Source organism: Nelumbo nucifera, chromosome 7 (genome assembly GCF_055504915.1).
Source record: "Nelumbo nucifera cultivar China Antique chromosome 7, China Antique-T2T, whole genome shotgun sequence".
Classification (NCBI taxonomy): Eukaryota; Viridiplantae; Streptophyta; class Magnoliopsida; order Proteales; family Nelumbonaceae; genus Nelumbo; species Nelumbo nucifera.
The window spans coordinates 14,170,067-14,194,821 of NC_142655.1; the positions used below are offsets into that span (position 1 = coordinate 14,170,067).

The window sequence follows — 24,755 nt, forward strand, 5'->3', positions numbered from 1 at the left end:
TTTTTGGAAGAGACAAGGTGAGACTAGTTGATGGGTCATACACTACCATAGCTAGTCAAGGAACCATTTCTCTCCCTCTCGGCCTTACCCTCTCTAATGTTTTACATGTTCCGAAATTTCCCATTAATTTGTTCTCTCTTAGTAGTATTACTAATTCCTTAAACTGCTCAGTGACCTTTTTCCCTTCTTACTGTGTGATCCAGGATCTGGCCTTGGGGAGGACGATTGGGAGAGGATGTATGGTTGATGGACTTTACATGCTGGAGAAAAAGGCTGGTCTTCAAGTCACAGAGTCTAAGAGTCAGTCCTGTAAGAGTCAAGTTTATTTATGGCATTGTCGTCTTGGTCATTTATCTTTTGAGTCTTTGAAAGTGGTGTTTCCAGAATTGTTTAAGTCAGTGTCCGTTTCAAATTTCTCTTGTCAAACTTGTCAATTGAGTAAGCAGTGTAGAACTCATTTTCTTTCAAAAAGTAATAAATCTAAATTTCCTTTTCACATTGTTCATTCTGATGTGTGGGGCCCTGTTACTTTACCATCTGAGAGTGGCTACAAGTATTTTATTACCATTATCGATGATTATTCTAGATATACATGGGTATATCCCATGCGAACTAGGGATGAAGTACCAAAAATTATCCAAGATTTTCAGCGGATGGTCTTCACCCAATTTCAAACTGAAATCCAAATTTTTCAGTCAGATGATGCCAAAGAGTATTTTCATAGTAATCTCACGGAATTTTTTGCTTCATGTGGTTCACTTCATCGTAGCTCTTGTGCCCGAACACCATAGCAAAATGGTGTTGCTGAAAAAAAGAACTGACACCTCCTTGAAGTGGCCCGGGGTTTACTACTCCATATGAATGTCCCAAAACGCTTTTGGCTTGAGGTTGTCCTTTGTGCTACCTACCTCATCAACCCTATGCCCTCTCGTTGGTTAGAGTGCAAAGCCCCACACCAGCTTCTCTTTCCTGCGGCCCCCCTTCTTCCCATTCCTCCCCGTGTGTTTGGTTGTCGTTGCTTTGTCCAAAATTTGTCACCCACTCGTGGAAAATTGGATCCTCGTGCTATTCCTTGCATATTCCTGGGATACTCCTTCACTCAGAAGGGATACCATTGTTTTGATCCTGTTTCTCGGAAATTCTATGTTTCCATGGATGTCTCTTTCTTTGAGAGTGAGCCTTTTTCCTTTGTTTCTCCTCAGGGGGAGAGTAGGAATGAGGAGAAACTGGTTCAGCTCCCTCCTATTCCTGATCCTCATCCTTTTCGTGTCTTCTTCCGTTGTCACAAAGGCCAACCAAATTCAAGAGCTGTGGAGAATCCAAAATCTGTACCTCCAATGCCATTAAACTCTATGGGGGCGGATCATACTCACTCAGGTATCTTGGTTCCCATTGATGTCCCTGACCCCATTGCAATTGATACCGCTGTTGCTAATGACCTTAACCTTCCTATTGCTCACAAGAAAGGTGTTAGATCGTGCACCACTAAACACCCCATTTCCCAATTTGTTTCCTATGAAAACATTTCACCCTCTTTTCGAGCCTTTCTCACATCCATTGACAGTGTCCCTATCCCTAAGAATGTGGCAGAAGCTCTTTCAATATCTGAATGGACAGATGCTATGAAGGAAATAATTAATGCCCTTCATAAAAATGGCACATGGGAACTTGTAGGTATTCCTAAGGGAAAGGATCCAGTTGGATGTAAATGGGTGTTCACAGTCAAACATAGGGTTGATGGCATGGTGGAGAGGTATAAAGCTCATTTAGTGGCAAAGGGGTTTACACAAGTGTACAGAGTTTATTATGCAGAGACTTTTGCATCCGTTGCCAAGATGAACTCCATTAGAGTTCTATTCTCTCTTGCTACTAATCTTGACTGGGATCTACATCAGCTTGATATCAAGAATGCATTCTTGAATGGTGACCTTGAAGAGGAAGTTTACATGATACAACCCCTTGGTTTTCAGGCTCAAGGCAATGAACAAAAGGTGTGCAGGTTGAAGAAGTCTTTATACAGGCTAAAACAATCACCGAGAGCCTGGTTTAGCAGATTCCATGCAGCGGTTCAGCAGAAAGGATACAAGCAATGTCAATCTGATCACACATTGTTTGTGAAAAGAGGAGAAGGTAAGATTGCTGCTTTGATAGTATATATGTTGATGATATAATTATCACCGGCGACTGGAAGGATGAAATCCAAAAGTTGAAGAGTTTTCTTGCCACACAGTTTGAAGTAAAGGATCTAGGTCCTCTAAGATACTTCCTAGGAATTGAAGTTGCCCGCTCAAAAAGGGGTATCTTCATTTCCCAAAGGAAGTATGTCCTAGATTTACTCCAGGATACAGAAAAATGGGAGTGAAGCCAGTTGATTCCCCTATTGATCCTAACCATAAATTAGGTGATAGCCAAGGTGAACCTATCAAGGATGTGAAACAGTTTCAAAGACTTATAGGGAGATTGTTATATCATTCTATGACCCGCCCAGGCATTGCTTATGCAGTTGGTGTCCTTAGCCAGTTCATGCATGCCCCTATGACCACTCATCTTGAAGCAACAGAAAGAATCCTTCGATACCTTAAAAGGTTTCCAGGTGCTGGCTTGTTGTTTCAAAGGCACGAACATTTGAAAGTTGAAGTGTATACTGATGCAGATTGGGCAGGATCCCTAAATGATAGAAAGTCAACTAGTGGCTACTGTACCTTCATAGGAGGAAATCTAGTTACCTGAAGAAGCAAAAAGCAAAGTGTGGTAGCTAGATCTAGTGCTGAAGCTGAATATCGAGCAATGGCTCATGGAGTGGCTGAAAATATGTGGATAAAGAATCTGTTGAGTGAGTTGGGTTTTCCAGTGGACAGACCTATGACCCTATTTTGTGATAACAAAGCATCCATAAACATTGCTGCTAACCCTGTGCTACATGATAGAACTAAACACATCGAAGTCAACAAGCATTTTATCAGAGAGAAGGTTATCACAAGGGAAGTGTGTACTCCCTATGTCAACTCTGAGGATCAACTTGCAGACATCTTTACAAAAGGACTACACCACTCACGACATCATGATTTATGTGACAAGTTGGGCATGATTGACATCTATGTCCCAACTTGAGGGGGAGTGTTAACAGCTGTTATTTTTCCTATGTATAGTACCACAGGGGTACTATTGTACTTTTACTCTTTTTTATTTTAGTTGCTGTCGCCCTAGTATATATATTAAAAAAGCTGCGCCGCCAGCAGTATCTTTTGCTCTCAGTTCTCTCTTCTCTCTTCTTCTCTCTCTCTTTTCTCTCTTCTTCTCTCTCTCTTTTCTCTCTTCTTCGATTCTTCTCTCCTGCATAACACTATGCAGGTATTAAGGCAACAACCACATACCAGCTAATCTATCAAAATCATCTCAATTACAAACCAAAACAAACTATCCAGAAAATTTTCATTTTTCTATGAAATATTAGTCATATTGTATTGCTGAGGTTTCATTATTTCAATCTTGCTTAATGGCTGTAGGTTTGATCAATTTAACTTATTATAAGAACAAACGGAGTACAGACTTTTGTTTCCACCAACCTAATAATTATCCACTTTATGTCAGTTTTCACAAAATAATAATCTCAGAAATTTTGCATTCTATATTTTTGATTCAGAACTTACAAAATGGTCTTACTGTTGTATAATAATAGTATGGTTTTCTAGGTTCAAGGAAAGACCTATCTCTGATTTCCTAAGGCAGCACTCTCTTCCCTCAGGGATAAATTGGAACTTTGGCTTCAACAGGAACCTTAGAGAGTCTGAGCTTCCCAGTGTGTCTGATTTATTGAATCTGCTGAATTCAGTTTTCTTGGAAGAAGGGGGTTCGGATTCTAGGGTTTAGAGCCCTAATTCTGATGGGGTGTTTTCTTGTAAATCCTTCTTACACTCTTTGTTAGCCACCTCCTCTTCTTATCCTTCTTTCCCAGTCAAGGAAATTTGGTGCTCTCCCATTCCCCCTAAAGTCAGTGCTTTCTGTTGGGAAGTGTTTCATGGATGTATTTGTAGTGATACAGAGGACCAGACCTGATATATTTACTTGTGGTCCCATAAGTTCAGTTATTTTGTTGCTTATTTTTAACTTTATGATTGCTTTCTTGTACTGTTATAGGTAGCAAGGCATTTTTGTCCTTTTACCTAATGTTATGTTAATCACATACAAATAATACTGCTTAGGGCAGCAGTAGTAGAACATTCTGCCCCATTCCTCTCCTATTCTTCTTCTTCTCTTTTCTTCTCCCTTCTCTCTTCTTCTCTTTTGATTTCTGGGTTATTTTTCAACCTAAAAGTTCTGCTAACAGCAGTAACTTCAAGTGTATTAATACCTGTGACCCTACTTCAAAGGAAAAGTCCAAACAGGTGTTTGTTCTCTAACTGGTGTGTCCTGTGTAAGTTGAATGGTGAAACTACTTCTCATCTTTCTAATCTCTTGCCCTTTTGTTAGCTTTATATGGGATTGGTTTGCTTCCCTCTTTGGTTGCAGGTGGTCTTCTCCGGACAGATTGGACATCTTATTTAGCCCTACCGGCATTAGTTGCACTAAAAGGAGGGGTAAAATCATGTGGAGGTGTACTAGAGCAGCAGTAATGTGGACTGTTTGGGAGGAAATAAATGCAAGAATATTTGAAGAAAGAGAAAAAAGCATGGAAACATTGATTCAAACAATAACCTTGAGACTGGCACACTGGGTAAAAAGCATGAAGTTGTTTTCAGACTTCAAGGTAGAAGATTTTTTTCAGGGCTTGGGGTGTTATTACCGCCTCCTCTTCAATAAGACAGAAGTTTATTGAGAATTGGTCTCCCCCAATGAATGGTTGGAAGAAGCTTAACTTTTACGGGAGTTGTGTGGGCCCTGTGGGGAATCCGGGCCCCTCGGGCATAGGAGGGATTATTAGAAATGAAGATGGAAATATCATTGCTCTCTACTTCGGTCCAGTGAGACAGGGTGATGTGGTGAGACCAGAATTCATGGCTGCAGTATTTGGATTGGAAAAAGCAAAAGAACTGGGTATTAACAGGTTGGTTATTGAGGGAGACTCGAAAACAGTGATAAACTGGATGCAAAAGGGTGAAGGGGTGACATGGCAGATTAGAAACGACCTCAGAAAAATTTAAATGGCTCTCAAAGGATATGTCAATCCGAGTGAGATGGGTGAAGAGAACTGCCAATAGTTTGGCAGATAGTTTATCTAAGCAAGGGGTTCAAAGAACACAGCTGTTTTGGGCACAATTGTAATTTGGGTTGGGTCAGCTTTCTAAAGCTGGATTTCACAACGTCTTGTTGTATCTATTTTTCTTATAATTAATGAAATTTTTTCTCTGTTGCTGATAAAAAAAAAATAATAGTATGGTTTTCCAAATGTCTGGGAATATTTTATTTCATTATGTGTCATAAACAATGATTTGAGAGGATTCAATAGTTATATTTGTCTATCTCAGGCTTTATGTAATAAGCTTACTTTAATGTAAATCAGTTTGTTCCATTGAAGCTTTTTTTTTTTGTGGTTCAATTATTTCTTGCATATGCTTTTATAGATAGCTATTCCTTTCTTTCTGAATACTTTGGAACATATTGGGCATGACAGTGCAATTTTCAAGGCATTTGCTTTCTGAATACTTCTACCACTATTTCGTGGAAGTTAAATTTTAATAAACTTTTTAAATTCCTACAGACATACGATTTTGATCGTGATTACAAGGATCATGGTGTTGCTAAGTTCACAACTAAGTCAATTGTTGTGAGAAACTGTCTTCCTAATGCCAAATCTGATACACTGTTATCAGCATGGAATCCTCCTTCTGAATGGGGAAAGTATGTACCTTTTCTCTTTCTATTTTCTGTACATATTGGATCACAGAGTTGTTCTCCATTTATCTATTCCAGCCTTTTATCTAGAATTGGTATTCTTTTCCATGTTTCAACTACTGCTGATTCATTTTACTAAAATAAAAGAATCCTGAATTATGATTCTTTGTTTTCGCGTGTTATGAATGTGAATGAGTTGATGATAGACCTGAGAAATATATTACTGAAGAATGGTTTTCCCGAACCGTTTTGCTCTAGTATTGATTAATATTTTTGTAGAGTTAGGAAACATATTAGATACTTCTGTAAGTATATCATGTCTCCACTTAACACTGTCATGATATTGACATACTTTGGCTGCAGAAATGTAATGCTTCGAGTAGATGCAAAGCAGGGAGCTCCAAAGGATGGAAACTCTGTCATTGAACTGTTCCAGGTCATAAGTCTTCCTGTTTTCATTTTATCATTAGGCTTGTTTCTTAAATTATTAATGAAATTATGAATAGTGCACTTTTATTAGAAATTAAAGAGGAACTCTGCTCTATATTTTATTTGGAGCTTTATACTTCGGAGATCTGCAAGGCTACTCCAGTAAAATCTGATGAGACAAGAAGACACTGAGCACTTAGATTTACAGGAACAACATCAATTAAATACATAAACATTAGAGAACTTTGAGCGATGGTTTGTAGAAGTGGAAGAAACCATACCTAATTTCCCTAGGAGAAACATCAGTATGTGAACAGCAACTAAAGAGTTCATTTTCTTACCTAAAACTTACATCAAATTTTCTTCTTGTTGTATAGTGGAAAAATCTTTCTTTCCTATTTTGTTTATTTGCATCAGCTAAGGTAATGAAAATTTCTTAAAATCCTTCAAATTTGCATTCCTAGCTTTCTATATCGAGAAAAAATTACATGATCTCTGTTATTATGCATCAACTGTGAAATGATATATTATCACCTATCATTTCAGATTTCAGGTTATTCCACGGAATATTTATCTTCATAATGCACTAAAAATTGGGTCCACAGGAGTTACAAATGAAACTAATTGCTCAAATGATGTAATGAGTAGTTTCCATGATTATTAGATTACTACCCTGACACATCATCTTTAGAGCATGTATTGATGTAGGACAGGTATTACATCTTGCATGTGATAAAAATTTTAATTTGATAAAAAGCTGAAATAAATTAGGAAGATATTTGATAAAAGCTGAAATAAAAATTTTTATACTATTGATAAAAAATAATATATAAAATATATTTAGAGAGACAAAAAGCCATTCATTAAGAGAGAGGGGAGGGCAAAAAAGGAATTCTGATTGAAAATTACCCACATCCCCTAAAACCTAGAATAAAATGGCCTAAAAAACTCAAATTCAATCCACCATAATTTCCAAAACACCTGAGAAAAAAAGGTCCATTGCCTCTACTAGTTTCCCTATCAACACCTATATGCTACCATCCCAATACACACACCAAAGAACAAATCAACCTGATCAAAAACAAAAGTTAGTAAGCTCCTTCTGCCTCACCATAAACAACAAGTTTTAACATCAATGATGCAAATTCCCCTCCCCTGACTACTTTAAAATTCTTGGAATTACTTTCACTAACCTGCATCTCCTTGGTCCACCACCCTGAAAATCTTTGAACCTCCTTGGCCGAACAAATATCTTCCCATTCCTATCATGAACAACATCTTGTATCACCCTCTTCCTCTTTCCCCCTTGTCCTCCCTATCCTGATCCAACCCTTTTATCTTTCCCCGCTTATTTTCTGCCCTGCTTTCACAAATATGCATGTCTGTCAATTTTCTCCAGTTCACCAAAAGTGAGAGCATATTCATCCCCCAGATGGTTTGGACCACTTCGGTGCATTCAAGGGGGAAATTTCAAGGTAACGATTCTATGGTGTAAACTAGTCAATTCATATGGCTTTGCAAATTGGCAACTGAGGTGAACAGTTCTTGTATTATGTATCAATACCTGCATTACATATATGTTACAAGTATTGATTTTGATGCTCATAGGAGGTTGTTTTCTTGACTATGATGTTTTACCAGACCCATAATCTGTAGAGTATATCTTATTAGGTATTCTTGCGTATAGAAAATTTTCAATGCTGCCAGAGCTGATTTTGTTCTAATTGGTCTTTATTTTGAATTTCTTGAAGAATATTGGTGACTTGAACGTTCTTGCTTAATCTAACATCTGGTCCTCCTCAATACTGTAGGTAGAAATCTATCCTCTGAAGATACATTTGGCAGAAACAATGTACAGAATGATTTGGGCATATTTCTTCCCAGGAGAGGAACATGACTTACAAAAGAGACAGGCAAGCTTCTAGTCTAGAAGTTTTGGTAGCACCATGTACCAAACTGTACTGTCCTGTAATAGTGAATTAACTTGGTGAAATATACAGGAAGTTTGGAAAGTGTCTACAACTGCTGGTGCAAAACGTGTCAAGAAAGGAACATCTTCCCATGAAGCAACTGCATCAAGCAGTCACTCAACAAGAGAATCTGATGCTTCTTCAAAATTGGGTGGCCCTGCAGCATCCCTTGCTACTTCTGGTGGTAGCCAGCTTTCATCTCACTCTGATTTCTCCCAAGTAAGTCAACTCATACATGCAAAGTAAACTAGTAAATTCATATTTGAGGGGGAGGGAAACTATTGCTATAGATCCAAAGGTAGTAGTATGGTGGACCAAGAAGATTATCTTTTGGTATTATGGTGATTGCTGACTTTTCATGTGTCTTGGGATACACTGTTTAATGGGTTATACTGGCTCTCCCCTTATGGATCTTGTAGGTCATATTGACCACTTTACTGATCACCCATGAAACCTATGTCATAACTTTGACTGACCAGAAAAATCATGGAATTTTGTCCCAAGAAAATGAAGAAATTGTAGATGCTTATTTCCATCAAATGGGATCTCCTTCTCGTCTGGATATCTAGGTGCATTACATTAAATGATTAATTCACAATCTTTTCTGGAAATGAATCATGCTACTTTAATCAACGCCTGTCATTACAATCTATCTCTGGGTGCTTTAGGTTAACTCAACAATGAAACATAAATCATCTGCTTGAAAATTTCCCTAGTTTAAAGAAGCATTTTAATACAAAATTAAACCAATTTAGTAAATCACTACTTTTATGTGGGATTCTTGCTGAATTTAAAATTTTTTGTTTCTTTAATCCTCTGAGATGTAATTTTTTTATGCAAACATGGAAGCAAGGAATGAAACTGAGGAAGAAGTTATCGAGATATTTCATATTCTTGAAGCAGTAGCAATTTCACAACTTTTGGATTTGTTTTTTATCGTAAAGTCATGAATTTTCTAAAAGGCCATTACAGTTTTGGCCCTAGCTATCTAGGGCCTTAGAGAGGGGTGGACTATATATAGACCTAATCTTTGTTTTTTTTTTTTGAAAAAGTCATGACCATATTTATTAAGTTTGGATTTCTTATACGATTAGCTTTTGAGTTATGACCAGTCATTTATTGAGCAATTTTGATTATCTTTTTTTTCTTTAGAAGTTGTAAATTTCTATTCCCCTCAATATCAGATTGCTATTGTATGGTTGTTCTACTGTTTTATGTTTCAGTTCTTCGACTTGATTACTAATTACTACCTTTGTCCTCTACTAGTTATTGGTTGAAAATTTCTACTGCCACTACTTATTGTCAACATTACTGATCTGGAATAGTAAATAACTTCTGAAATGAGATTGTCTAGATCGAATAATCCATCTACCCCATGTTCTTTAACAACGAATTGCTATGCAGGTGTCAAAGCTGCAAAACTCAAAAGCAAACACTGTAGGTGGCTCAACCCCAGAGCTAAGGAGAACATCTTCATGCGACAGAACATGGGAAGAGAATGTGGCTGAATCTGTAGCTAATGAAGTTGTATTACGTGTTAATTCTTCCTCAAGAAATGGGCCACTGAATTCAATACCAGACCATCAAGAGGAGAAAAGAGAAAGTTGGAAAGACAAAATGACAATGCCAATTAAACCTGGTCGTTCATCCAATGAAGAAAAGAAAGTTGGAAAGACTCAAGATGAGAAAAGAGATAGACCTCGCAAGATGATAGAATTTCAGAATGTCAAGATAAGTCAGGTTGGTTCATCTCAGCCTGAAATTACAATACAAGTTCAGGATGGACATAAATGAAGTATAACTTTTTTCTTTCATAATGATATTGTAGGTTGAATTGCTGCTTACTTATGAGGGATCTAGATTTGCAGTAAGCGATCTGAGATTGCTGATGGATCCATTTCAGCGTGTTGATTTCATTGGCTCATGGCCGAGACTGTTCTCACGAGTTAAGAAGCATATCATCTGGGGAGTCCTAAAATCTGTAACAGGAATGCAGGCAAGTTATTTGTGTGCATTGTGATTCTGGTTTACTGAAGGTGCTCTCCATCCCACAACAGACATGTTTAGATTCTGATCTTTTGGTTGTAATTTATTTCTTTTCTAGCCAGTTGACCATCAGTCTAAACATTTTCTCCATATGGAGTCATTTGGTAGTGAAGTCAGTCTTCAATTGCATATAATTGTGGTTTTCTATTGCGTTTGAGAGCACAATTTCATTTATGCTATCATCTCACTGTTATTGAGAAGGAAATGAGGTAGTTTCAAATTTTCAGAAAATGGACTCATTTCCATATTTTATTAACCATAAATTACTTCATTTTAGATGACAAAAGATATTGTGGGTTTAAATGTCAAACTAAAGTGAAGTTTCATTTATTTTGGAATTAAAAAGTGCTAGAAAATGTATTTGCATTTTATTATTTTTCTTAAGTGGACCTAATTGCTTTTTCACTTCTCTTTTGTAGGGTAAGAAGTTCAAAGGTAAAGGTCATAACCAAAAAGAAGCTACTGCAGTAGCTATTCCTCTTGATGACCTTAATCTTAGTGACAGTGATGGAGATCAGGCAGGGAAATCTGATCAGCTCCCTATCGCCTTTCTCAAGAAACCCACTGATGGAGCAGGTGATGGATTTGTTACCTCCATTAAGGGTCTTTTTAGTTCACAGCGTCGTAAAGCCAAGGCATTAGTCTTGCGGACCATGAGGGGTGAAGAAGATAATGAATTCCATGGTGAATGGAGTGAAAGTGATGCTGAGTTCTCACCTTTCGCAAGGCAACTGACCATAACAAAAGCCAAGAAGCTAATCAGGCGACATTCAAAGAAGTTGGGGAAGAAAGGTGTGCATTATTTCTTTTGTTCTTTTTCATGCTATTCGTTTTCCAACCTATTTGGCTTTTTGAGAATGTTGAGATTTCACTGTGCATTGCAAGGACATGTTGTAGCATCCATCTCAAAGTGATGTAGGACAGGGTAGGGGTCCTCCTAATTTAAGATCTGGTGGTGGGCTTTGTGGGGTGAAGGTGGGGCTTTTGAGTAAACAAACAGGGATGATGAAGCAAGTAGACAGCTTGCTGTCCACTAAAGAATGAGTAAGAAATTAAAAGAACTCTTGCTGTAGGGCAAACAGCAAAAATATAGAACACTTAACCAAACCAAACTTTATTTCATCTAATCAACTCTTATTTAATTGCAATTACAATGATTCTATTTATAGACTCAACTAATGAATTCAGATGTCCCTTTTGACACTCCAATTTGGTTTAGTAAGCTAACCAAAATCAACTTATAATTTCTTTAGAACTAATACAATCTATAGGTAACCCTTAAGGATAAAGACACTAACTCCTAAACAACTCTAATATAATACTTGCCTAATCCTACTAAAACTATTTTAATGTAAAGAAACCAGAAATTATAAACATAGTAAATTGAAAGTTACTAAAAATAGTATTTATGGGAATTACTATAAATAGTAGTTTGACAGTTACCATAAATAATAATCTTGAAATAACAGTACATTTCTAAAATATTAAGACCATGTTCTTAAGACACCTACAACTTGAAAAATAAATTAATAAAAAAACAATATCCTATCACCTAAAAATTCTGAAATTGGTGTAGGAATTGGAAAATTGATTTAGTTCTCCATGGATTCTTATACATATATATATATATATATATATATATATATTGATCAATAACTGTTCCCCATGGATTCTTACCTTGCTTTTGTATCTGCATCAAAGTGCTAAGGAGTAGGAAAGTAACAAGTTACAGAATCTATCCTAAGAGTAATGCAATATCCTTCATTCAAGGATTAAACGGCCAACCTGCTAGAAATATAGGTATTTACGGGTTACAGCGGATATGCATGGCTGATGGATCCCCCATCTTAAGGAGTTTGCCAAATTTATGAGGCACGTGCAGGAGTTGAACCTGCAGTCCTTATCTTTGTATCTGCTGCTCTACAATATACACTTTTTTCTTCCTTTACCCCTCGTAATGATCCAAATAAGTAAATCTTCTCTGCAAAAGATATTAAACCAGATGGTTCTAACCATGTGACCAACTAGATTCTTTTGAGGATTCTAAAAATGCATTTAGTACAGAAATGAAGTCTATAGACTGGATATATATGTATTGTCATCCAGTCAACTGAATTTAAACCTTGATTTCTATGTATGACCTATAAAACTGTATCACCATTAATGTGCTTCATTTAGAATGGTTACAGTTTATTGACCATCCCTGCAAGTATCTGAGGCCACTTCTCTTGTTTGTCCACACTTTTTTCTATACCAGGTTCAGCATCTCAAGAGGGAGGAGATTCACATCCATCAACTCCAAGGGATGAAGTAACATTTGAAAGTGATTCCACAAGTGGCTCTTCACCCTCTGATGACCCTCATGAGGAGGGAAAAACATTTTCATCTTGAGGAGTTGGTGCAGGACATACCACATGGAGTACGTATTTTGCCTTAATTAATAGCAGTATAGAGGTGAAATTATTTGTTCAACTTGGAAGTATTTCTTGGATGAAGATTTGATATTCTGCGGGGTGATTTTCTAATAAAAGCAAGCTGAATTTAGCATGCAAAGTGAAGGTATGCTTTCATGATAATTTAGTGAAAGCATGTCAGATGAAGCCTCCCTCTTATGTATCGTTATGGGTGCACAATGGAGTGATTTCTTTTCCTTCTGCATCTGTTCGTGTATATAATTTTTTATCCTATGTCTTGAAGGAATTTCTGGGATCCAGGAATTCCGCAATTTTGTAAGTACATTTATTCATAGGGAAATAAAAATAAAGGCCAGTGATTGATTTCTTTCTTTTTCACTCTTCTTTGTTCTCGTTTTTTTTCCCATGTTCATGACTATTGTAAAGCGGTTAGACACATCCCATACAGATCAGAAATAACTCCATGTCTACTCTTTGGAAAATGGGAATGATGACCCTAGCACCTATAAGTTTTGACACCAGGTTTCATTTGTCGCATGCAAAAGTAAAAGAAAACAAATGATTTTGTTGGAAAATGACATTGTGAAATGTGAAAGTAAATAGATTGTAACATCTTTAACATTATTGGTTGAAATTTTGATTTAAAGCGAATATTCAAGATGCATGAGTGCAATCTTAAAAAGGGAAAAATCAGAGAGAGACAAAAAATAATAATAAAGATGTAAGTAGATCAAAGAAGGTAATATGAACTAAAAATTTGTTCATACATTGGCTATTGAAAAGAACAAAGAAAATTTGAATATATAAAGTTGTTAGACATTAAATATCATTACCCAATTTTGGTCACGGGGCCTTAAGAGGGTGGACTGGATAAGGACCTCACCTTTGATTGTTCTTTTGCACAGAGCGGCTGCTCTTATGCTTGAGCACTTTCCAGTCCAACATTTTACCGTTAGACCAAGTAATAGACATCTGGGTTATTAGTTAGTGGAGTAGAAATAATTCATCATAAGGAAAATTGCTAAGGCCCTTGTAGATCACTTCTGACTTCTGAGTTTTCAGTAGGTTCCTGCACCTCCCATGTTGGAGTCTTCATTGGCTTTAATTAAATAAGGATAAAGGTTTAGACTTTAATGTATTAACATGTATGATACAGGCCCATACATATTTGCTTTTGAGGCAAGGTTCAAAATATTGGTATAGCATATCATCTCGATAAGTACGAAAATGGATGTGTATCGCAATATACTTTGGGAATGGTGGGAAGATATGGATATACATGAAAATATTAAGAAAATTCTCACAAATCCCAAAGATAGGCTGAAATAACTTATGGATGAGGGACAAACACATAGGAAACATATAATTTAATAGCTTATATGAAGAAATGCATTATGACAAACATACAAATACAATGACTTCACACTAATAATGCATCAAACAAAAGTCTCATATACATACTATTTTTTTACAAGTTACTACATTTACAAGTCTATTAATATGTTATCATTTATTTAAGTTAAATTATTAATTAATAATTATATAAAGATATAATTAATTTAAAAATGTATTAGGTCCATGAGAATGTAGAAGATCAATAAATACAAGAGACCAAGACACAAATCACAAGATATTCTATATTTTATCATTTTTACTTTGTATATTACCAGAAAATAAGTCAACTTAATTTTAAATTCTTAATATGTTAGCTAATGGTTACATAATTTCTTAGAAATTACTTAAATAAATTAAGTTAACTTTATAAATAATATTTTTATTTATGTAAATTACCAAAAATTAAAAAAAAAAAACATTTTTGACAAGAAATATGTATACTAGTGTTTTTGATTGATTGTTCATACAGCATTTGTTTCATTAATATTTATAAATGGTAGTTTTAATTATCAATTTCTCTTTATTTCTTTTTAATTTTGTTGATAACACTACTTGTTTTAATTAAATGCGGAACTCAATTTAAACAAATCTTATGTTATTTTAAATAACGACATGTCATTAGAGGACGGTTTATGAGTATTCAAAACTACAAGGAAGAAGGTTTAAACCTAGATCTTTAGTTTAAAAAATAACAAAACCACCAATACAATTACACCATGCTCCAATTACCTTTCATAGTTACATGAATTTTGAGTCTTTAACTTTAGAAACTCTCTTCTTGGTGGATCATTGCCAATAAATATTAAAAAAAAATGATTACAGAGCTAGATGGAGAGCGATTTTGCATTGAATGAAACATAAGTAGGTTATGAGGTTGTGCCACCACACTGCACGTTTGGTTGCTAATCTTGCGCCTAGCTAAATCAATAAATGGAACATACAAGGGCAGACCACTCTCCAGCGCTGTAGGGAAAAAAAAATCAACCTTTCTGCCAAGGTTCTAAATATAAATTCGCCCGGTATGCCAGTAGGGGCATATCGGGCAATATCGATACTCTTTTTTACATTTTTTCATTTTTATTAAATCGGTTCAGGGGGCAATTTAAGGCTCCTCCACCCCCTGAACCGGTCAGAACCCTGATACGCCCATACATGGTAGAGGAGGACATTGAACCTTGCTTCCTGCTATTGTCCCCCTCTACCATGTGCAGTATTGTTTATTCGTTCAACTTCAATTCAAGCTTCCACACTGGTTGCAATGGAGAGGTCAGGTCATCACAGGTCATCAAGGCTTTTGGGATAGAAGGATTCAACTATCTCTCGATTCAATATTCTCATAGTCAAGAAGTTCTCTACCTTGGTAGGATGTCGAATTCAGATTTATGGTTCAATATGGAAAGAGTTCAAATACAAATATGTAGAATGCAAAATCTTGTATTTTGTATTATTTGTATTTATATTCTTTTCAAATTGAGCCTATATGTCTGTGTCTCAGTTAGGAAGGAGTATAAAAATAAATATGTAGAGTGTAAAACATTGTATTTTGTATTATTTTGTACATTGTACATATTTGCATTTGTACTCTTTTTAATTGGAAAGAACAACGTTTTCAAATCGTCATTGACTTAGACGGCCGGACCATTTGGATTGGAAACCGGTCATTCGAACGGTTCTGGGTTTACCCCGAACTGTCTTCCAATGCAAAACCGTTGAAAAAAGTCAAAAAAATTGGTGACCCAAATGGTTGAATCGTCAACCCATTCAACCCAAGCAACGGTTAGCGGTTTAGCATTTTTTATTTTGATGTTTTATTTTATTTTAAAACAAAAAAAATGACAAACATATACTATTTCCTAACTACATTCGATGACTCTCCTCTAGGTTTTTGTTTTGTCAAACCCAAAAGCCCAAAACTCTTCGGTCTTTGACAAAACTTCAAGCCTTCACCGAAGAAGATGGTGGTGACACACCAGCACCTTTCTTCCCGAAATCCGAACAAGCACCCACCTGTGACCAAAGTTGCAGCAGCAGCTGGCGACCAAACTCTGGTCTGAACTGAACTCTGATCTCTTGAATGGAACGGCTCAATGGCATCTCTTGAAGGGGACAGCGGTGACCACTGTGGACATCCAACCTCCGGTGACCAATATTCGTTGCGGTTGCCGATGACCAGTCTGGAAGGAGTACAACGACGACTATTCAGGTAAATAAGTGAGTTTTTTTTTTCGTTTTTCTCTAATCTCTCATTTGAACAATTTGATTTGCAATTAAGCCATTAACTCATTTATTATTATAATTCTTTGCAATACTATGATTTCTCGTTTTCTTGTGGAGGAACCAAACCACCATTTGCACCAGTGACCACTCCATTAAAGCTGAGAGCCATTGTAGAATCTGATAATCACATCCCTTATTTTTCAATTTTGATTTGAAGCTTAAACTGGTATATTTCTGTCTTATTTGAAGTTTAAAGCCTTACTTTTTATGGTATATTTCTGTATTTTTCTGTGCATTTTTTGTATTTTACTTAATATTTTTTATTATATATAAATATTTTTGTTTTTTAATTTATTTATGATATCACGGTCGAACCGTTCAACCCAGATGGTCGAACCCCCGAACTGGGAAAAACGGTGCCCAAAATGGTCCCGTTTTTTGGTCAGTTTTAAAAACCTTGGGAACAAGTTTCAAAGTATTGATACGATACTTTATTTTTTTTAGTTTTTTTTTTCACATTTTGGTTTTTTGGAAAGCTTTTAGTATGTTTTTTATTATTAAAAAAATTGGAGGTCCGAAACCCTGGAAACAAGCGTTTCGAACTGTATCTTTTTCAAAAGATACAATACGATACACCCCATATTGGATATATCGTATCGGCACTTTGAACCATACTTGGGAAAGAGTACCCCCTTTCATATACAAAATTGTACTTTTCAACTTTCGATGTAATCCAGTTCGGATTTGTGAGCCAAATTTGCCAACGATTAAGGAGGGATATTTGTTTTTTTCTGACAGTTTCGTATCATGAGGAGAGTGCACTATTGTATTCATTCTATGGCTACAAAATTGTATTTTTTCGAATCTTGATGTATAAGGCTTACTTTATTCCATCAATGGAGAGAGACCACCATATATCAGCCATTTGCATCGAATTGAAACAAACAAGAAGAGAGCAAAATGGGTTTACAACTGCGAACCATTTTGCATCAATCAATCGAAGAGAAGGTATATATCTACAGTATATATTTGCACTTTGTATCGCAAACAAACGCATGGAACAAACTTGGATACTTTGGACAGGTTAAGTATGACCATATAATTACTATTTTGTAAGAGTTTAAGTTCAGAAAAATTGATATTAGATGGTGGAATTTCCCCGTTTGTCTAACCTTGGAATCAGAACCTTTTTGCACTATAAGGATAACCACCACCACCATTGTCACTGTTGTTTCTTCCACCAGCCACCAACTACTGTTGCAAGGATTGAGTTTAGTAGAGGTTCATCCCGATATCTAAGATTTCAAGGCAAAAATACGTTAATGGTAGACATCATTACAGATAGGGGTGCAAATTGGATTGGATTTGGTCCAATCCGATCTAGTCTAATGTGAGTCCATTATAAATGGGCCAGGTCCAATCCAATCTAATGAATGTTTTGGACCAGTCCAATTCAATGTCTGGACAATCCAATCTGTTCAAATTCACTTTGATTTAGATTGATTTTAACCCAAATCCAGTCCATTGGTACATCCACACATATATTCTTATTTCTTATCTTGTATCAATGGACCAGATATTGGCTTAATCCAACCCAATCCAATATAAATTTATTGCAAAAGACTAGGTCCAATCTAATAAATATTTTGGACCAAATTGGTCCAATCCAATATGTCTTATTAATCCGTTCAATCCATCCAAATTGATTTTGGACTGGATGGAGTCCAATCCAAAACCGGTCCATTGACACCCTTAATTACAGTCCTTTATATGCGTTAGAACCTGAATAGAGCATTCTTCGAGAGTAATAGTAGAAACTTAGATCATCCCTCCTGCATCCTGAATACAGTAATAATAGGACCTAATGGTACACATCATCCCTCCTGCATCCTACACATTGAAAGCAAAAGTAGATATGGCAACTATAAAGTTTATTCAAGAATCTCTCTCTCATTCTTCTACAGTAATAGTAGAAGCTTAGATCTCTGTCCCTCTTTAGTAGCAGAAAGAATCAAAGAACATGACCAAAGACCACAAGTAGAAAGGAACCTGTGTGTTTATTTGATGCTTGTTCTATTGCTCTCCTTGCTCTTGACTCGTAACCATGGTTTTGAAAACTAGATAGTCGGACCGATTAGCCCAGGAACAGTCAGGCAACCAGTTCCTGGACCAAAAAACTGTTGACTTGGTCAGCAATTCATTGATCTGGGTGATCAAATCATTCATCTGGACAATTATTTTTGGCCATTTTTATTTTAATTTAATTTTTTATTTTTTAATCAGAATGGGCCGTCCATTTGAACTGGATGGCTGGACCATTTGACCCAGGAACTGGGGCCAAAATGATTCTGTCCGATCCAGTTTTTTAAACCTTGCTCTTAGCCGCCCTTTTTAAATTTTTGTTAGGCTCCAATAAAAACAAATTAATTTATAAAAGTATTATAATGTTATAAAGCTAAGGTAAGATCGTTTCAGTGCATTGGGCCCGAAATAAGTCGGGCCCAGTATTTTGGACCTGAGCCCAAGCCCGTGGCCTGGAATACTGTCCAAGCCAGACAATCGGGCTACTGGGCCAATTAACAGGTTTAGAAGCCACTGATAATGATTCCCATTTTCCAAACTCTCTTTACTCATTAAAACCGTACCTTTGGATTGTCCACACAGGCGAATTATCCTCCACACGTTGTAGTTCCTGCTATACAAACCAAACAGAATGTTAGAATATAAAGTTGCAACAACATACCTTTGGCATTGTGAAAAAAGTGGAAGAACATTAAACTTTAGGGTAAAAAGGCTTAAACCTTTCTTTAAGGTTTTTCCTAAATATTAAAACATCTCTTCACCTTTCAAATTGGTTCACTGAGTGATGTTAGTGGACAAATACCTCCCATAAGGGGGTGTTTCAGTATTTAGGAGAAATCTTACAAGATGTTTACGTCTTTTATCCTAAAAGGGAAAATTCCCAATTAGTATCCTATACTTTGGGCCAAGTGCCACTTTGATCCCTAAACTTTTAAAATGTGTCAATTTATTACCTACCATTAATCAGTCGCCAATTATGTGTATCACATGACATCATACGTGACTTAAAACTTTTGAAAATATCAAAACTACCCTTGGAAATAAATCATTGTTCATCATCTTCTTCATCAAGAAGATAAAAGAGAGGTGCAAAACTAAAAACTCAAGGCATTTACAGATGAACGGTAACCACATCCGTGGCGTCTACAGATCAATGCAAAACTAAAAACTCATGCCGGCAATGTTGTCATTGCCGAGACAACTTGGATCAATGTTAAACACTAATTTATATACATGATTGAATGCAAAATGCTCCTTGATATCTGGCTTTTCCTTTTTGTGGGCATTCTTGTGACCCTAACTTTCTTGAATAGAAGATGCAATGATTTATGACTGTTCATTTTTTGTCAATGTTTGGATGGTTGATAAAGAAAATTAGATGACACTTGAATGACATTTGTGTTTTTTCAAATGTCACTTAATGGTTGATTAATGGTAGGTATTAGATTGGCACGTTTTGAAAATTCGAACACTAAATTGTTATATTTTAAAGTTCAGGGATCAAAGTGGCACTAGGTCCAAAGTACATGGTACTAATAAAAAATTTGCCTAAGAATACAACCACACACAAAGAATGAATGCAATCAAATAATGGAAAGAGAAAAAAAAGGAATGAAAAAAATGGAAATAGACCTAAAGAATAAAAAGGAAACGTACTCTAGAATTAAAAGAAATGAACCAAAACTCAGAAACAATGGCACTATATGCATTATTTTGCATTAATAATAATAAGAAAAAGTAACTTATTAATACATAATCTTCTACATGGCATTTTTCTTCACTTCTAACTATATGGGGATTTGAAATCTATAAAAATTTAATCTCATAAAAATAGAATCTTAATAACTATAGGGCGATTCTTCCCAGTGGTTTTGGCATCCACAATCATGAAGGGGGAAGAGAGATTTTAGGAATACTTTGTAACCAGGAAAAGTTACCAATTTAAAAATCATATATAGTGTTTGAAAAAAAAAAAGTTACCAATTTAATGTTAAAGAGGCTAGAAGAGCTAGGGGAAAAATAAAAAAGAACACAAGTAGAAGTAATAAAAAATGATTTAAGTGTCTATAACTTAAGATACATGTAGCATTGAATAGATTTCAATGGTGAAAGATTATTCATATAGCCAATTCCATATAGATGGAACAAGGCTTAGATGCATGATGATGATGACCATCTAAATGGTTGTCACTTTTATGATACCAATTAAACTATGTTTTGATTACTTATCTTTTTCATGTGAGATCTCATAATAACAATGAATTTTTATCAACATTATTATCATCATTAGAAATTGCTACATATAATGCATGTACACATTTAATAGTAATATTATATAAATGTGTACGTATGCATGTGTATAAAGTATAATCATGCGTGTACAAAATGTATTTATGTATTTATATGTGTAAACAATTTCAAGATTGAAAAGAAAAACTTTCTAGCGTAGTATAATTATGGAACTCCTAAACCCCCAAAAATTTGTTGTTGTATATATAATAATGCTGAAATAAGTAAACTTCAATCCCAACTTAAATTTAGGAAACAAAAATATTTGAACCACACTTGGTTGTTCGATAAAATGAATAGGAAATTGTGTGATGTGGAGATAGCCATTGGGCCCCAACGTGGTGTGGTATCACATTTTGTAAGCATTATGCGCTATGGTGGTGAATGTTTTGTGAGTAAAAAATCTTAATCATTTATTGCAAAACTTGTAAGAATGTTTGAATATATCATGGCATGAATTGATCCACAATATCTAGGTATAAATGAGAAATTGTGAGATAGTGTATACTGATTCACAATACTATGATCTCAAAGAACACCAACAAAGGTGTGGATGAACTTAAAAAGAGGTATTCATTGACCATGGTTTCGTCCACAATGCCAAACACCCCTAAAATGAAAAAAAAAGGGGACCAATCCGAGCCTAATCCAATTTCAACCAGGCCTGGTTAGGTTTGGAGGTTCAAGTTCAACAACTTAGGCTTGGTTTGGAAGGAGTACAAATACAAATATGTAGAGTGTAAAACCTTATATTTTGTTCTATTTTATATGTATTTGCATTGTACATATTTGTATTCGTACTCCTTCCAAACTGAGCCTTAGGTCATGTTAGAATTGAACTCACTCAAATGCATAACTTGCACCTGTACATCTTAATGCTCTGAAACCTTATTCCACACTCTATTTCCAACCCTTGCCCTATAATTGAAACAAACTAAATTCATCTTTTGATGTGATATACTTAGAGTTGGATGCTTTAGGCAATGTCTTGAAAACTAGAATAGGCCTTGATGGTGGAAATACTGGGTTTGGCTGCAAGATTTGCACACATATTCAGAGCCACTAAAGCCCAGTTTGGAAGGAATACAAATACAAATATGTAGAGTGCAAATACATTCAAAATAATACAAAATATAAGGTTTTGCACTCTATATATTTGTATTTGTACTCCTTCCAAATCGAGCTTAAAGCTCATTCGGAAAGAGTACAAATACAAATATGTACGATGCAAATATATAGAAAATAATACAAATACAAGGTTTTGTACTCTACAAATATGTGGAATGCATAACCTTGTATTTTGTATTATCTCGAATGCATTTTATACTATACATATTTGTATTTGTACTATTTTCAAATTGAGCCTAAAAAATAATGAAAAATTGGAATTTTTACAGGTAAAATGCAGGGCTGCAAATGGGTTGAATGGGATATTGCTAGATCTAAGTTTTACTATATATTATATACACAGTTCAAATTTGAATAAGATATTATCCATTGTATTTAGATTGAATTAGAATTGAATTCGAATTGCAATGGATATTGAATAATATAAATAAAATAAACTGAAAATGATCAAAATATTTTATATTACTAGTAAACATATACGTGCATTTTCACGTGGCAATATCTCTAAGACAAAATTATTTATAATTCATGTGCAGTTTTTAAAATGAGGGTAAAGGACATATATGCCCTCTTTATGCCCATTGTATGTTTAGACAAGGGGGATAGAAAATGTCCACTGAAAATTCCTGAAAGAAGGGGCATTCGCTCTTTTATAGGTAGTATAGATTAATAAAATGAACTAACAATGATTTTGATGCACTATTATATGGACAATGAACAAAATGAATTGAAAATTACATGTATAAAACTTAGAACCTATTACAATAGTAAAAACACAACATTCAATTCAAGTTTACTAAACATATATTATAAAATTTAAGTATATATGAACATATTCATTTTATAATGGATTTGGATCAAGTTGGAAATAAATTTCGGGCGGGGAGCCAGGGGAGCCATGGCCCCCCTATAGTCCATAATTCTTCACTTGGAAATAGAGCTTTCCATGTAAGTTTCCCCCCTCCCAAACTCTCCACCCCAATGGGCCCATCAATACTTATTCCCCCCTCCCCCATTTCACTTCAGGTTTTGGCCCCCCTCACAAAAAATTTCTGGCTCCGCCCTTGTTGGCAAATTATGGTGGCCAAGGCCCATCTATATGTCCTTGTACACACCAAATCTATAATTTTATACTAATGTGAATATTTGCCTTGGATTTTGTGTCAATAATAAAAGTTAAATCCAAATACCATATATCATATATGATTAATACTTGCACAATGTGCATAATATATGCTCTTACACTAACTTACCCAAAAGGAAATACTCATAAAATAAAATAGCTTATGTTTGGATAAGTTTCTTCTTTTGGGTTGTCTTAAACAAAATATATACTATTATATAACTAATCAGGTGGGTTTTCATCAAATTTACAAGAGTTGTGATTGGTCAAACCATTTCAGGTATCATGTCTTTTTTGGCATCATAAATTTTCTCAATTACATAATGTTCTCATGTCCTTGTCATTTACTTGCACACATGCATAGCATGTGCAATTACACTAGTGTGACAAAAAATGTTTCAAGCGTTTAGTACTCGGCCGATATGTTGTGTTTCGTTGAAGATTCGATACACGTAACATACAAAATCTGTATGTTTCATTTATTTTCGATAGTATTAGACCGTTTTGGGTTTGTTTCAGCCCGTATTGGTCCATTTTGGGTTTGTATCAACCGATACAATCCCGATACACTGCATGGATACAACTCGAAATTCAATTTCAAATTTGAATTTAATGACTCTTAATTCAAATTTATATTCCATCCTTCTCTCTTAATATTAGTAACTTTTCAAATTCAAATTTAATAACTCTTAATTAATTATCACATTTAATTAAGAGTTTGTCATATAAATTTATATTTTAATTTTTAATTAAATTGGTATGTTAGTGAATGACTACCAATAAAAACTAAAGTTCATCATTAAAATATATATAATAAATATCAATGTTTAGAGAATTGGGTTGGACATTAACCCAGTAAAGGGAGAGGTTCATAGGTTAGAGGTTCAACCGAGGTCAAATTGTGATGATGTAATATTATATATATATGTATATTATAAATTATATATTGGATTTTAATATATTCAGATTATATAATTGTGTTCTTTTATAACATATATTTTTTATTTTAATTTCAATTTTTTATAAGGCACCTATATCGAAAAGTTACCTAAAATAAAAACAAAGGTCACCGCAATTGGACATTTGAGCAAAAAGTTATGGCCTTTAGAAGTTTGCATTAATGTGTTAAAACAATTTAAAAAATCAGTTGTTTTTCTAAAGCCAAGACTGAATCACTAGTAATCGAGTTCGACTAGTCAGGTCGGCAAGTTTAAGCAAATTTTTAACCCAATCTAGTCATGGTCCAATCAGTCTAATAGGTCAATCGGTCCTATTTTCTGAAAATGGTAAATATTAATACAAATTATATTGATTCTTTAAATACTATGGTATGTATGCATACACAAACATTGAAATATGGATTTTTATATTTAAATAGCTTATTTATAGTGATATAAAACTTATATTTATTATAATTAACATATATTTTTAGGATTTATATAAGTTTTTTTAGTGTATTTATGCATATCTTAATTTTCTATCTGTATCCATTCATATCTTAAACATATCTCGATATGTCTCTTAAAATTGTTTCTTCGATATACATTACATCTCTGATACTTTAAACTTCGATTGTAAGGATTGAGAAGAATCTCTTGAAACACCCAAAAAAGCAATTAAGTTTTTGTTATCTTAATCCATATACTAATCTTACTAATATTTATAATATAATATTAGCACCACATATGTAATTTGTCCTTTTGCAAGTAAAGAATGGTGTTTTCCAAGTTGACTTCAAATATATGATATGCCAACATCAGCAAAAATTAATATAATGTGCCTGAGTTTGTTCCATCATCCATGTGACTTGACCCACCAGGCACTGCCGCA

The 24,755-nt window shown here is 34.9% G+C and overlaps 1 protein-coding gene across 7 annotated transcripts in view; it reads left to right on the top strand.

The window, feature by feature from the left end:
- Positions 1-13,069, top strand: part of LOC104611349 (protein SABRE-like) — a 132,552-nt gene extending 119,483 nt beyond the window's left edge. For 6 of the 7 annotated variants that reach the window (XM_088891685.1, XM_088891688.1, XM_010278365.3 and 3 more), the window contains 8 exons: positions 5,699-5,838; positions 6,196-6,268; positions 8,073-8,174; positions 8,262-8,450; positions 9,636-9,971; positions 10,060-10,227; positions 10,697-11,069; positions 12,535-13,069. In XM_088891685.1, the coding sequence (XP_088747811.1) occupies positions 5,699-5,838; positions 6,196-6,268; positions 8,073-8,174; positions 8,262-8,450; positions 9,636-9,971; positions 10,060-10,227; positions 10,697-11,069; positions 12,535-12,668 (1,515 nt within the window). In that variant the 3' untranslated portion in view covers positions 12,669-13,069. Of the gene's footprint in view, positions 1-4,509; positions 5,515-5,698; positions 5,839-6,195; positions 6,269-8,072; positions 8,175-8,261; positions 8,451-9,635; positions 9,972-10,059; positions 10,228-10,696; positions 11,070-12,534 lie in introns of those variants that run through there. The other variant, XM_088891690.1, reaches the window with a different exon arrangement.
- The last annotated feature ends 11,686 nt before the right edge of the window (positions 13,070-24,755 follow it).